General features: G+C 43.0%; 1 protein-coding gene across 1 annotated transcript; it reads left to right on the top strand.

The window, feature by feature from the left end:
* The first annotated feature begins 7443 nt into the window (after nucleotides 1–7443).
* On the top strand, nucleotides 7444–12286 carry LOC136525885 (uncharacterized). Its single transcript, XM_066518723.1, has 6 exons — nucleotides 7444–9018; nucleotides 10024–10281; nucleotides 10744–10834; nucleotides 11333–11626; nucleotides 11726–12163; nucleotides 12267–12286. The coding sequence occupies exons 1-6, from the start codon at nucleotides 7444–7446 to the stop codon at nucleotides 12284–12286; spliced, it is 2676 nt and encodes an 891-aa protein (XP_066374820.1).
* The last annotated feature ends 3477 nt before the right edge of the window (nucleotides 12287–15763 follow it).

The raw sequence follows: 15763 nt of genomic DNA, 5'->3' as shown, positions 1-15763 counted from the left end.
TCTTCACTTCTTCACTCTCACTCTCACCACTAACCTAAACTTAGGAGTAGAGAGAATGATTCTACTTGGGACACTTTATAACTATGGGGAACACCTCTATTTATAGCACTAAGGAGCTTGGGGGTATTTGTAGGCAGTGGAGAGGTGGTGGAGGTGCCTTGGGCGGCGGGCAGCGTGGTGAGGGCATCGGCTGGCCCTTTGATGCACTGCCATTGCATCGTAGGGTCACGATGTGCTCCCAAAGTTGGTTGCCTTTCCATCACGTGTGAAAATTTGATCTAAAGGCGATTGCAAAGTCGGTTGATGGCCCTCAAGTGGATGACAATGGGCCCATGGATCCACGACGAGTGTGTGACAGAACAGCCTGAAATAACACGGTTTTAGAGGCGCTCGTCTTCCACTAGGCACTAAGCACCTTAAAAGTGAGCTACATCGGATAGTTCCGTCGAGCACACCCCAAGGGAGAACTCAAAACAATCCACGTTTTACATCTAGAACCCAATAATGAGTACGAGCTTATAATACTTAGTCCATTTCATACCACAAGAGTTCTTGAAAATTATTTATTACAATACCATAGTTCAGAGTGCGATAATTAAATAGCGGAATGAAAATAAACATCTAGCGAAAACAATATAGGGATCCATCTGTGCCCACCAGAAGAATCCTCCACACAAGAGTTACTCCTCAAGTTGCACCGCAATAGGGGTAAAATAAACCCTGAGTACACAATGTACTCGCAAGAGTTACCCAACTAGTGGGAATAGTTTCCCGACTCTCAACGATATGATAGGCAATAGGGTTTGCTGTTTTCTTTTTTATTTGCGAAAAGCATTACTATAAGTACGTCCTTAAGATCAAGTTTAATTAGCAGTCATGATTACTTCGTTAGCTAACCATTCTAGGTAAGCACCTGTTCTACTTTCAAGCAAGAGTTAAGCAATCAGAACCATTTCACCATCTTTCATCTTCCAGTTCTTACTACGGTGCTAGACCATAGCCAAGTCGTACCATCTCACGGAAACCGCAATTCGCGGACCAATGTATCCCAGCTGGGTACCCTGAAACACATGCCCTATTTGTACCCTAGGCACAACAAGACCAACCCATTCCACTCCTGTCATGGGGTCTAGGTCCCCATCCAAACTTGGACTCCAAGCCCCCACACTTGAGACCCAGTCTCAATATGGTGCTTAGTCCTCCACCTTTCTCCGCCTCCAATCAGTTGGTCCGAAAAGAGCCAGAACCCACGACAAGAGCATAACGAGTCTTCCCGCTCCCATAAGCAAGTATGTGTTTAGGATAATAAGTCTATGACCTGACTACCATCCACAACAACGGATAGTCCTTAATCGACACGAACAGGAAAGACAATGTAACCAAGCTAAGCCCCGTTGGCCGCGGGACACAACCTATTACACCCACCAATACCCATACCATATCCCTGCCTTGTCTCTATTTTTCCTTTCATCATTTTATTATGAGAGTAATAATAACCCCCTATTGTGAGCAACGACAGGTTACTCATGCTACCGATGACCTAAGCATAGTATCTACTCGAACCTGCACTAGTAAGACTCTTAGGACACGTATATCTATGCATGTAGTTTCCATAAAATTCCTATAACAAAAATGCACAACACACACACACACATACGGTGAATTATAAAATAGAGGTTATGCATCGGGGCTTGCCTTGGGCAGGCGTGGTGTCAGCTGAGTCAGTTAGTGGCGGCTCCAGGACCTCCTCCTGCACGAGAATCTTCTCCTCGTACTCCTCGACAATCTCCTTGAACTCATGATCGCCGGTGGTCATGATCTCTGCCAACTCGTTCTCTACATGCATGTGATGATGATGCAACACTTAACCTTTAGGCAACAACAACTCTTAAACTAAGAATATGCATACTAAGCTACTAATTAGCTCTAATGACTAAGGTACTAAGCTAACTATCATATTTACCAAGCAAAGTGTTGGGTTCAACTTAACAAACACCTAGCATTACAAATGAAGGATATATCTTTATTTATACTAATGATTTAATGTATATTGAAACAAAGAGCATTTAACTACCCTAATGCTTAGTCTATTCTAAAGCTACAAAAATTACAGTGAGCACATAATAATACAATGAAGCTACCATAAAAATTTTAGGACTAAAGCTATCACCAATTTACCATGAAAATTCCTACAATGATTCATTTTAATAATATGAAGCACTTTCAAACGAGTTAATAGCTCCTGGTATCAACATGTATATATATGAACTAAATATACTAACAGAAAGATCATAATTTTATAAACATAACAAAATTTGTTTCATAACTTTTGGACGCCTACATGATTTTATATTAATTACCAAAGATCAGTTCAGAAATTAAATTAGAAAACCATTCACATATTCCTAGAAAAAGAAAAACCAATCTCCCGCACGGCCCACACGCGCGGCCCACGCGATGTGGCGCGCGTGCACGCAGCGACCCGCTTTCGTGGCCCACGCAAGGCTGGCCCATGGTAGAGAAGCCTGCGCACACTGGTGCTTTTGTAGAAACACCCCCGTGCAATCCTCTATTAACACGACGACTATGTGCACTATTTCTACATACAACATTTATGCAAGAAGGCCCTCATATTAACTCATCTTCACATCGGGGAGGTCCCCGATGCCTCCACGCTTTCCGACACGGCATTGACTGGCACTAGGCTGCTACGTTGGCCAACTGGGGACTCCGTCGACCCATCTAGAGGACCTATGCTCACCTATGGGCCAACGCGCAACATTGGGCAGTGATTCAGAGACCGGAGACGAAAGTAGGGCTACTTTTCCACGTCGGTGGGCAACCTGTGGTGGCAACAACAATGTTTTGTTGAGCCATGACGCTAATGGAGCAGTAGAGGTAGCGGGTAGCATCAGCGACTCACCAAGGACCTGGCCGAGGAGATGGTTCGGCCGGAGATGCCCCAAGCAAGGCTGGCCACATATGCACAGCGAGCTCAGCAACGAGCCACGACGGACACGACCGCATTCATAGCGTTGGAACAGCAGTAGGGGTATGACTCAGGTGCGCATGGAGAGGAGGAGTTCGAGATGAGTCTAGCGGTGCAGCCAATTTGGCCCAAGGTGGTCATATGGAAGCTGCCCTCGGTGATGGGTGGACTCGGCCTTATTGGCATGGTGGCGGGGAAAAGCTCCAAAATGAAGCTCGACCGGGCAACATTCAAGGTGGGGTGGGGACGGGTATCTAGGCAGCTGGGTGATGGAGCCAGCAATGCGATGAATCGGGCGATGGTGACTTCTCCCTGCTTGTTTTAATGGCGCGGATCAGTCCACCATGGCGGCGGCGAAGAGAGAGGGGAGGGGGTAGGTCAAAGCTTAGCTCGTCCTCGCCTTGGTGGGACACGAGCGGCGTGATCAGGACACACACATGTAGGCTCTATGGACAAGGCGTGCGCGCGTCCGCGATCGACATAGCATGAGCGACTACTGTGCCTTTATGGGCGAGGCGACAGCAGGTACGGCCATGTGCCGATGCTGTGGATACGCCAAGTGCATGCATAGTAGCGGTAGGGACACCGGTAGGGCAGATAGTGGTGCAGAGCCGTAGGGGGGGGGTGCGGATGCGATGGTGAGGTGACGGCGCTGGCAGTGGCTTCGTCGCTGCACGGGGCAGGGGCAGGCGGCAGCAGTAGCTCCACGCGGCGGGGCCAGCGGCAGCGGAGCCATATCTATCCTAGAGGCAGCCATGGCCAGCCACACGCTAGGTGACCACGTCCACCCAGCGAGTTCGCCTGAGAATGTGCCGTGCACGCATTTTAAAGCACCTATAACAACTAAATGGTTGCTTCTGGACCTAAACCATCTTCACCATGCTCAAGATGGTATATGAGGCTACCAACCTGAGCTAAAACATGACTCCACCTCCTAACTCGATTTCACAAAATAAATCACCAAACATTTCAATTTCCATTTTTAGGCTATTAGAAATGTTGGCTAGTAATGTTATTTTTCCACAAGAAGTATTTCATTGTCATCTACAAAGTTCATATTCCAAACTTTATTTATTCGCCACATATATGTTCTATAGTATTTTTGTTCAATAAAAATTAGTTTTAAACCCTACTTGATACAAATGAGTTATGGAATAGCTTATCATTTAACATTTTTATTGATCATCTGCAATTACAAAAATGTTATCTACACCTTCCATCACATGCATTATCACATAAACTTGATGCTCATGACATGGTTTAGTAATTTGTTTAGAGCGTAACACCGAGGGTGTTACAGAGTGAATCATAGCCACTGCTCAAACCGACATGAAATCAATGCTTGTGATTTAGTGTAGGTGGTGTGCCATGGATCGATGATGTGGATGGGGACAGGGTGGCACCGAGCGGCGCCACATGACCATCGGCTGGCGTGGCAGTATGGGCCCAGAGGCCCCTGCCATGTCCATTTGCCTCCATGTCACATGTTTTCCATCTTTTTCACTGTTTTTTCCTGCATTCAAATAAACCTCATGTACAAGTGGAATTCCATTAGTAATAAACCAAATCTTTCTATTTTATGTTGATTTTTCCTTGAAATGTTGGCATTGTTGATGGCTAAAATGGGTGTTTAATGACCATCAACAAGCTCCCCCAAGCTTGCCTTTTGCTCATCCCTAGCCTTGGGCAAAAATAACTGAGAACAAAAAACTGAACCAAAATAACCAGAACCGAAACTGAAAGAACCGGAACCGAAAAATTCGGTTCCTTATTCAGTTCCTGATATTGAGGAACCGAAATAACCAAAGAAAATTTGGTTCCTACTCTCGGGTAAATGAAAGAACCAAATTACATGAATTGTACTTCACTTACATGTATTTTGTAAGATTATGTTTGGTTTATGTGTGGTGTTTTATATTTGACCTACTATGTATTTGTGTTACTATATTGCTATTGTTTTCTTATAAATTATTATTATTTAAAATTAATATAGTGTTGCATAAATTTACCTTACAACGCGTATATTTATTGTTGTCTTAAGGTCTTCTCAAAAAGTTCGGTTAGTCCGGTTAGAACCGGAACCGAACCAAAATAACCAAAAACCAAAATAGTCAGTTCTAGGAATTTTTGAGAACCGGTCGGTTCCTATTTTCTAAGAAGTGAATTTCTTCAAAAACCGAGGAACTAAACCAAAACCGAATCGAGAAACGAATGCCCAGGCTTACTCGTCCCTGAGCAAAGATGGGGACTTAGCATGAAAATGTTAATTGCTTATTAACTCCTGCACTTCTGTCACAAACATACCAACCTTTGAATTGGAAATGTTAATATAGAAACTCTTACCCATATTACCTTTGTCACCATGGGGCTTTTGGCCTTCACCTTGTCTGGGTGTCAAACACAGATTAGCTACAAAGGGGTTTCTTCTCTTTATCTATTTTGCTCAGAAATATCATCTAGAAGCTTTTATAGATTTTGATAAGAAAAATCACAAGCTCTAGTTCTTTCTGTGTTACACTCAATCTCTCACAGGTGTATATGCTTCTCACCAAAGGCTCAAATTGTTGCCTTCATTCCTATTACTAAAGCTTAGGTGGAGTTCATGGGCAAGGAAAATATGAAGGCATACATTGCATAGTATTTATTGCTAAGTCAAACACTTGGATAAAAGGAGCAACAAGTCATAAACCTAGACCAAGAGAGTGCATTATGTGGTATATGTGGAATTTACTCCTTTCATGGCTCCTCTTTTTCTCTTTGTTGGAAGCATGGCTACTTCTCTTTTCATCATTTTTTTGACATAGAGAACTCAAATCTTTTTCTTCTTCTCACTTTTTAGAGATAGCCGTGCTCCCTTTCTCAAGACATTTCAATGAGAAATAAATTGTTGCCATGGAGTAAATATTTGGAGTGGAAAGCATGTGGTTGCATACTCTTAGTGTAAGAGTAGCAAATATATAGGTGGGTGTATGTGCTCTCGGTCATGGGAGTATGGCAAGTTTCTCAACTAAAATCAACAAGGCTTGACTAGGCTCACTACTAAGGCAAGTAGCATGTGTGGAAGTTTCTAAAGTGCTAAAGATATATGGCTCTGGTAGGTGTTTCTTGCCACAGAAGAACTAAGCAAGTTTTTATGTTTTCACAAATAAATTCTCGAGGGATAAACCTTGCTCAAGATAGAATAAAAACTCAGTCCATTCTTTGCTAATCATGATATTCTCCCACTCAAACTTAGTTCTAGCATTTGCAACTGAGATGCCAGTGGGCTAGCACCTTGGTGATGAGCGATTGACAACACGGTGTGCGTGTGACGTGTCTCTTGGTAGGTTGTGGTTGCAGGTGACAGGTGGAGACAAGGTACATGCGGCGACGAGTGAAGAACGAAGATAGGATGCCGCGTCGAAAAACCGCGGGGGCGGAGAAGGGCGGATCGAGGCTTGCGTTCGAGGGATAGGTGATCGTGCGGTGTACGTCTACTGTACCTGGCTACATGGCGGGAGGACGTCGAGGGAGGTTTCCGGATTATGCCACAAAATCCGGGGTTCGCTGGTTGAGCCACAAAGCCATGCATCGTACCGGGACGCCCGTGCGGCAGGCGTTGGCCGAAGATGGAAAATTCTGGCGATCGCGATACGATTTCGGATGGTCGTGCGGCGACATCGCGAGGATCACATCGCGGAGATGGAGGGATCGCGGACATCGCGGAATTTGCCATGGAGGACGTAATTGGAATTTACGCCCCTACGTTGGATTTATTTAGCGTAGGGGGTTATGTGAAAATAGATCGTGCCACCCTTTGAAGATATAAATATGTGGCACCTAGGGTTGAGAAGGGGGAACGTTTTGGACTCTCGGCGAGTACTATTCACGCATGAACAGTACCCGTGAACAGTACTCGTGCCCCAGGGTTCTACGGTTCAGTTTTCCTCTCTCCGATCTAGCCTAGGGTTTGAATTCTAGTGAGAGGTTTTTGTTGATCTCTCCGATTAAGAGAGGGAGGATGTTCGGGCGGAGGCTAGATGCACTTTTGTAAGTTCAATTACTCAATTTAATCTTTCATCTATAATGATTGATCTTGTGCATCTCGATTGGTTCTTTACAATTCTCGTCAGCATCTGACATAGTCTGCTTGTTTTATTTTTATCTCAAGATCCGTAAGTCCGATTGACGTGATTCCAGTTGGGTTAGTTTCGTAATTTCATCTAGTTTAATCTGACAAATTTTTAGGTTGATCGGAGTTACGGATTTTCGTCCACATCAGGTTTACTAGGTACATAGAGTTCTGGCCAGATTTGAAAAACGTGATTTAATCAGGTTTTGTGTTTAGGGGAAGGGTTAGAAATTATTTTTGGCTTCCGCGACCATTCACCCCCCATCTGGTCGCCCGTTTTGATCCTTCAATTGGTACCTAGAGCCGGTTTAGGTTTTCTATACCTTAATCGGTGCTGAAAGCTATGGCGACCAATGAAAAGTTTGATGTTCGTGCTCCGTTTTTTGATGGGACTGATTATGATTACTGGAAGGCACGTATGACCAACTATCTCAAGGGCAAGTCGCTGAAGCTATGGAAAATCACACAAAATGCCACATATGTGATTCCAGCTGAGGAACCGACTGACGCCGCTGAGATCGGGCTTCTTGAAACAAATCATCGCGCTGTTGCTATTTTACAGGCTTCTATTTGTAAAACTGAATATGATCGGGTTTCTAGTGAAGATCTCGCTTATCAGATCTGGGAGAAACTTAGAAAATATCATGAAGGCTCAAACACTGTGAAAAATCGAAAATTTGAGATTCACCGAAAAGAGTTTGATGCTTTTTGCCAATTGCCTAGTGAGTCTATTGATGACATGTTTGCACGTTTTCAAGTGATTGTTAATAAGATGAAGGCCATGAATAGCAATATGCCTTATGATGATCATGCTAGGGCTCTCAGATTATTACATTCACTTAATGATGAATGGGATATGAAAGTTGAGGCGATCGTTGAATCTGTAGGTTATGAGACTCTCACCACTGATGAGCTTTACAGTAAGCTCAAATCAAAAGAGATCGAAATTGTTTCTAAGCGTAAATTGAAAAATCCCACAGCTGCTTCTTCTTCTGACGTTCCAATGGCTTTGGTTTCTGGAAATAAGACTAACACTAATGCTAATCCAAATGTTTCCAGTTTTGCTTTGTCTTCTTTGTGTCATGTTGCAGATGAGGAGTTGGAGGTGCTAGATGATGATAAGCTTGTACTGCTCTCCAATAAGTTTAAGCGTGTGTATGACAACAGGCGTAATAGAAGACGTTCAGATGGCTGCTTCAACTGTGGTGAGCGAGGACACTTTGCTGCTGATTGCCCAAACAAACAGAGATCTTTTGAGCAGGGCAATAACTCCTCCAGGCGCCAGGAGAAGTTCAGGGAGAGGAAGAAGAAGAAGGATAAGCAATGGAAGAAAGGCGGACAAAAATACTCTGACAAGCAAGTCGCTAAGGCTGCAAATGTTTTGTTATCTTCTCTTGGACAGTATGTTTCAGGTGGCTCGTCAGACTCCAGCGATTCAGATTCCGAGGATGAGACACCCAAGAAGAAGACAGACGGACTTTGCTTCATCACTGACGCCGGCATCAATGGTGGGATATGTACTATGGCCTTGGAGGGTGATGCATCAACCGACAGCAACGATGAAACTTCTGATGATGAGGTAGATACTTCTGCAGAACAAAGAATAGCTAATTTAACTAAAATTGTTCATAAGCAAAATAAAGTGTTGGCTAAACTTAAAACTGATTATGATAAAACTTGTGCTGAACTAGCTACTCTCAAAAATGCTGCATCTAATCCTACTGAACCTGATGAATGTGAAGAATGCTCAATTCATATGATTTCGCTTTCTAAATTGCAAACCAAGTATTCTTCCATTGTTGATGATCGAGATAAACTTTATGCTGAACTAAATGAACTTCGTTCTCGGTCGAATTTGCTTGGTACTTGTGTTTCTTGCCCGCTTCTGAAAGTTGACTTGGATAATGCTTTATGTCGGGTAAAAAATTTTGAAGAACACACTTGTCCTGATTTGCCGGTTTGTTTAATTTGTCCAACTTTACGATCTGAATTAAATGTTGCTAAATCACATATTGTTGAGTTGGAAAAACACACTTGTCCGGTTCTTCCTTCATGCCTAACTTGTCCTAATTTTGTTGTTGAAAATAATGATTTAAGGGCCAAACTTGCTGATTTGGAAGAAGAAAATAAGCATTTGAGAACTATTCTTGGTTGGTGTTCTATTCGTGAGCCTCAAATTGGTATGGCTATTGCTCAAATTAAACGGGGTGAGCATTTTGGTCCTGGTTATGACTTGAAATATGTTTTTGGTGAAAAAAGTGGACCGCCTGTTGATGAGAAGAATCCACCTTTGGCTAAATATACTGGACCACCTCCTAGGAAGGGTTCAGGTGTCACCTCTGATGGGTTGCTAGTTGAGACATCTAGATCTGCTCCTAAAAAGCAGGTTTGGGTGCCTAAGCCAAAACACTTCAAGGGTGTACAAAATACTAAGCCAAATGGTTCTTCTTGTGATCATTTTGCTAAGCCTGTTTTTGTTGCTTCTAGTTCTAATGCTGAGGCTTCTTTCGCTCCTGCACGCAAGCTTTATCATTGTGATTTTTGCAGTCATGATGGTCATCTTTATGAGTTCTGTTATCGGAGGATGCGTGCTGAACGACGTGAGCAGTACCCCACACGTGGTACTCATGATCGTCGTGTTTTTAGATGTGAGCAGTACCCTATACGTGGTACTCATAATCGTCCTGTTTTGAGACGTGAGCCATTTGTTCGCTCTTCTGGTTTTCGCTCACGTACTCATGCTCTTGCACAACATCGGGATGACAGACCACGTTTTCCCCCTCGTGGTTCTCATCGTTTTTTTGAGAACTTTGATTTTGCTAACGCTTCTTTTGAGCAAGTGGCTCAGCACTGGTTTTCATTACATTATCCTAACCCCAGTGTTGAGTCATTAGCTCACCCTCGCTCTCGTTGTTGATTGCAGGTTGGAGGCGAGGAGGACATATGGATAATGGACTCCGGCTGTTCGCGCCACATGACCGGAGATGATAAATGGTTCTCCAGCCTCACCCCCACGAGCGTAAAGGAAAACATCACTTTTGGGGATAAAAGTCAAGGTAAGGTAATGGCGCATGGCTGCATCAAGGTAACAGATAAATACATGTTAAAGGACGTCGCATTGGTAAAGAATTTGCATTATAATTTGCTGTCTGTTTCGCAACTTCTTGAGGATGATTTTGAGGTTCGTTTTAAGAAAGGAAATTCGCGTGTTCTTGATTCTGCTGGTAACCTTGTTTGCAAGATTTCTCCTTTTAGACGGATTTTTAAAGCTGATTTTTCTAAATCTTTTGGTGAAACTCGCTGTTTAGTTGCTCATGGTTCCCCCCTGATTTGGAAGTGGCATCGTCGGTTGGGCCACTTGAGCTTTGATTTGCTTTGTCGTTTGAGTTCATTGGATTTAATTGATGGTTTACCGAAACTCAAGTTTGAAAAGGATTTGATTTGTGCTCCCTGCAAACATGGAAAAATGGTTGCTGCTTCTCATGCACCTGTGACTCAGGTGATGACGAGACGACCGGGTGAACTGTTACATATGGACACTGTTGGTCCAGCCCGTGTTCGGTCTGCTGGTGGGAAGTGGTATGTGCTCGTCGTTGTGGACGATTTTTCTCGATATTCATGGGTGTTCTTTTTGGAATCTAAGGATGAGGCTTTCTCATATGTTCATGATCTTGTTCTGAAGCTGAAAAATGAGTTGTCAAATAATGCCGTTAGAGCAATTCGCAGTGACAATGGTACGGAATTTAAGAATTCTCGCATGAAGGCTTTTTGTTCAGAACAAGGTTTAGATCATCAGTTTTCCTCACCTTACGTTCCTCCCCAGAACGGTGTTGTTGAGCGTAAAAATCGTACGCTTGTTGAGATGGCTAGGACAATGCTTGATGAACATAAAACTCCTAGACGTTTTTGGGCTGAGGCTATCAACACCGCTTGCTATGTTGCTAATCGCATTTTTCTGAGAGCTTTTCTGGGAAAAACATCTTATGAGTTGAGATTTGGTCGACCTCCCAAAGTTTTCCACTTTCGAGTTTTTGGCTGCAAGTGTTTTATATTGAAAAAGGGAAATTTGGATAAATTTGAATCGCGTTCTTCCGATGGGTTATTTTTGGGGTATGCCTTGCAAGGGCGAGCGTACCGTGTGCTTAATCTTGATACTAACCGCATCGATGAGACATGTGAGGTCACCTTCGACGAGACAATGCCTTGTTTTTCTTCTACTTTTGAGTGTGCAGGTGATGACGAGATCGGGCAGGATATTTTTGAGGATGAGAAAGAGGAAGATGGATGTGACGACGACGATGACGATGATGCCCAGCCTGCGATGCAGGGGGAGCCTGGCGCCCAGCCTGAGCAGGCGCCCTCCACCACTTTGGAGGATGGACCATCGCCGACACGTACATCTACAGCAAAGCCTGCAGCTTCATCGACTGTTGATCATGTACCAGCTGCAGTTGAGGGGGAGGCGATTTCAGAACGTACAGCACCACGACACATTCAGAATCGTCATCCTGCCAAGAACATAATAGGTAATTTGGATGAACGCACGACAAGGAACAGAGGTATGAAAAATAAAAATTATTGTGTCTTTGCGCATACTGCCTTTGTTGCCTCTTTTGAACCCCGAGATGTTGGACATGCTTTATCTGATTCTAACTGGGTCAATGCCATGCATGAGGAGTTAGAAAATTTTGCACGGAATCAGGTTTGGGTTTTGGTTGATCCTCCTCCTTCTTGTAAACCAATTGGAACTAAATGGGTCTTTAAGAACAAACAAGGGGAAGATGGTCATGTTGTTAGAAATAAAGCTAGGCTGGTTGCTCAGGGCTTTTCTCAAAAAGAGGGTATTGATTATGGTGAAACTTTTGCTCCTGTTGCTCGTTTAGAAGCCATTCATATTTTGCTTGCATTTGCTGCTTCACGTGGATATAAGCTTTATCAAATGGATGTGAAAAGTGCTTTTCTGAATGGTTTTATAGAAGAAGAAGTTTATGTTAAACAACCGCCTGGTTTTGAACATCCCAATTTTCCTGATCGTGTTTTTAAGTTGCAAAAGGCTTTATATGGTTTGAAGCAAGCACCTCGTGCTTGGTATGCTAGATTGAAAACTTTTCTGCTTAAAAACGGGTTCAAAATGGGTTCAGTTGATAAAACTCTTTTTCTCCTCAGGCAAGGAAATGACACTTTAATAGTTCAGATTTATGTGGATGATATCATTTTCGGTGGTTCCTCTCATGCTCTTGTGAAAAAGTTTGCAGATGTGATGAGTAAAGAATTTGAGATGTCTATGATGGGCGAGCTGAATTTCTTTCTTGGCTTACAAATAAAACAAACTTCGGAAGGTACATTTGTGCATCAGGGAAAGTACACGAAGGATGTCCTGAAGAAGTTTGTGATGGATGATGCGAAGCCAATTTCTATGCCCATGCCGACTAGCGCTGCTTTGGATGCTGATGAGGACGGAGAGCCCGTGGATCAGAAGGAATATCGAAGCATGATTGGGTCGCTGCTGTACTTAACTGCTACGAGGCCAGATATACACTTTGCTGTGTGTATGTGTGCTCGTTTTCAGGCGTCCCCCAGGACTTCTCACCGTCAGGCGGTGAAGCGCATAATGAGGTATCTTCGATTTACTCCTGCATTTGGCCTTTGGTACTCTGCTGCTTCAACTCTCAGTTTGTGTGGTTATTCGGATGCTGATTTTGCTGGGTGTCGTTTGGATAGAAAGTCTACATCGGGTACTTGCCAATTTTTGGGTTCTTCGCTTGTTTCTTGGTCCTCTAGAAAACAATCTAATGTTGCTCAATCTACTACAGAGGCTGAGTATGTTGCTGCTGCTAGTTGTTGTTCTCAGCTTTTATGGATGATAGCTACCCTTCGCGATTTTGGTTTGTCGTTTTCTCGCGTTCCTCTCTTGTGTGACAGCACTAGCGCTATAAGTGTTGCAAAGAATCCTGTGCTTCACTCTAAGACGAAACACATTGAGGTTCGTCATCATTTTCTGAGGGATCATGCTGAGAAGGGTGATATTAAGCTTAAATACATTGATACTAGTCAGCAACTTGCTGATATTCTGACTAAACCACTCAATCAAACCACGTTTGCACGTTTGCGTGGTGAGTTCGGGGTGTGTTACCCATTCTAGTATCATTGTAAGTTGCTTCAGTTACATATGCCTTATACTTGTTTTGGCTAGTTTGCGATCGATGCTTTGGAGAGGTTTGAATGCTTTGCTTGACCAATTTTTATTTTGAAAACAGCACAGATATATACTTAAAAAATTATGTTGGGCTATGCTTGCTTTTCTGGATCTAGTGACTTGTTGAATACTTGACATATATCTTGCTCATGGTTCGGTAGTCAGCTTCTTTTAATGGGTTTTCACTGCAAATGTAACTCACAATACAAGTTTTAACTCGGGAGTGCATAGTATGGTTGTGAGCAAAAACTCTGAATTCCCATATCTCTGCTATTTAGCTCATGATCTGCTTGCCTTACTGAAAATTTAAATATGGGCGCAACTCTGTTTTTCTCATGTCCCTGCTGGTTCTCGCTCATAAACAAAATTAAACAAACTGGCTGGGCACAACTCTTGCTTCCCATATCCCTGCTTATCATGCTCACAAAAGTCAGAATTAAATATGACAAGTGAATGCATTTGTGGGCGTTGCAGTGAACTTTGACTGAAGCTGTGTATCTGTCGTGTGAGCTCGCTATATGTTTTGTCTTCAGCTTTGCACTGAGTTTGGAATGTGCATGTTTTTGCCTGGCACATTAGTTTTCAAACAGATTTCAGTTCTAAATTTTTATTGGTCATGGCATTGTATTGTTCCTTCTCTGGATAGCTAGTGTTGTTGGTTAGCTTTTATAAGTATTTGGCATATGTCTCAGAAGCTTCAACTTGTGCTTTCTCACATGCTTTTCTCTAAATTGGTTCCTTGCATTTTATCTTGATGGAGTGCTTTGTCAATGCACTTGTTGACTTCCTATGCACCAACTAGGACGTCTTTGCACGCGAACCATATAACATGTCAGGGATCCTGAGTGCAGTTGCTAAGCATTCCCTAAACATCCTGCTTGGTGTGAAGCTGGTTAAGCAGCGCCTACATCACTTTGATGAAGAGAAGTATAAGGCAATAGGGAAGGAAATCACTAAGCTTTTGGCCGCTACTTTTAACAAGGAAGGTGTTGCACACCAACTGGCTTGTTAATCCCATTCTTAAAAAAAAGAATGAGAAATGGAGGATATGTGTTGAAAACACGAGCCTAAATAAGGCTTGCCCAAAGGATTAGTTTCATTTGCCATGAATGTTGTGGTAGCTAGACTCGATGACTGGGTGTGAAACCCTTTACTTCCTAGATGTATACTCGGGCTACCACTAGATCACCATGGATGGGTCTAACTAACTCGTGACCTCTTTCACCACCCCATTAGGCTCCTTTTTCTATGTCACAATGCCATTTGGATTGAAGAACACAGGCGCTGTTGATATTTCTTATGACTATTGGACTAATTCCGCAAGCGCACAAAATATATCGATGTAGCACTTCACTTGGCAGTAAACCTAGTATCGTATTTATTTTCACAAAGAAGGCGTAGTATGACTCAGATAAATGATTAACTGAATTCTAGTGAATTACCTAGGTACGAATGTGATGAAGTAAATGAAAGTAAACTACACTAACTAAAAATAGAACAAAAGAAACTACTACTACTATGGTCACAGAGTAGGTGAAGATAAATGAAGTACTGTCTTAATTAATTCAACCTATCAATTGTCTAGCAAGATAAGCAATGAATATACTTCGGGCGTACCTGCCCAAAACTCAATCTAAGGTTTATTAGGCACAAAGCACCACGAGCCCTATAATTTAATAACTAATTCCAATGTGGTGGAATATAGAGGATGGACAGGATTGTTACCACCTGCCACCTACCACAATCTATCCGGAGAACTAGCCACAACCCAAGGTACCCTATAGTCCAAGCACCACGCTTACACTAAGTGATACTACTCTAACCTCGCGCTAAGATCAGAGCACCAACTAGTGACGAGGATCCCATATATCTAAAACTTACTAACTAAACAAGATATGATCGAAATATTCACAACACTACTTTACTCTAATTGCAAGAAAGTAAATGCTAAAAATAAAGACAAGTACTAAAGGAAATATAAATAGAAAGCAAAAGTATCTTACAAGAGCTTACAAAGTGACTCCAGAAGACTCCTCCTAAGCTCCTAGCTCTTCACTTCTTCACTCTCACTCTCACCACTAACCTAAACTTAGGAGTAGAGAGAATGATTCTACTTGGGACACTTTATAACTATGGGGAACACCTCTATTTATAGCACTAAGGAGCTTGGGGGTATTTGTAGGCAGTGGAGAGGTGGTGGAGGTGCCTTGGGCGGCGGGCAGCGTGGTGAGGGCATCGGCTGGCCCTTTGATGCACTGCCATTGCATCGTAGGGTCACGATGTGCTCCCAAAGTTGGTTGCCTTTCCATCACGTGTGAAAATTTGATCTAAAGGCGATTGCAAAGTCGGTTGATGGCCCTCAAGTGGATGACAATGGGCCCATGGATCCACGACGAGTGTGTGACAGAACAGCCTGAAATAACACGGTTTTAGAGGCGCTCGTCTTCCACTAGGCACTAAGCACCTT

The sequence above is a fragment of the Miscanthus floridulus genome, chromosome 19, assembly GCF_019320115.1.
Source record: "Miscanthus floridulus cultivar M001 chromosome 19, ASM1932011v1, whole genome shotgun sequence".
In the NCBI taxonomy this organism is placed as follows: domain Eukaryota; kingdom Viridiplantae; phylum Streptophyta; class Magnoliopsida; order Poales; family Poaceae; genus Miscanthus; species Miscanthus floridulus.
Note: the sequence above shows the minus strand (reverse complement) of the source record. Positions and strands in the feature narration are given on the sequence as shown.

Excerpts from the sequence above, each read along its gene's own strand:
- LOC136525885 (XM_066518723.1), top strand. The coding sequence starts at position 7,444 with ATGGCGACCAATGAAAAGTTTGATGTTCGTGCTCCGTTTTTTGATGGG. Across the intron at positions 10,282-10,743 it reads TTCTTGAGGATGATTTTGAG|GATGAGGCTTTCTCATATGT; the intron begins GTTCGTTTTAAG and ends TTGGAATCTAAG. Across the intron at positions 12,164-12,266 it reads GTTGCAAAAGGCTTTATATG|GCAAGGAAATGACACTTTAA; the intron begins GTTTGAAGCAAG and ends TTTTCTCCTCAG.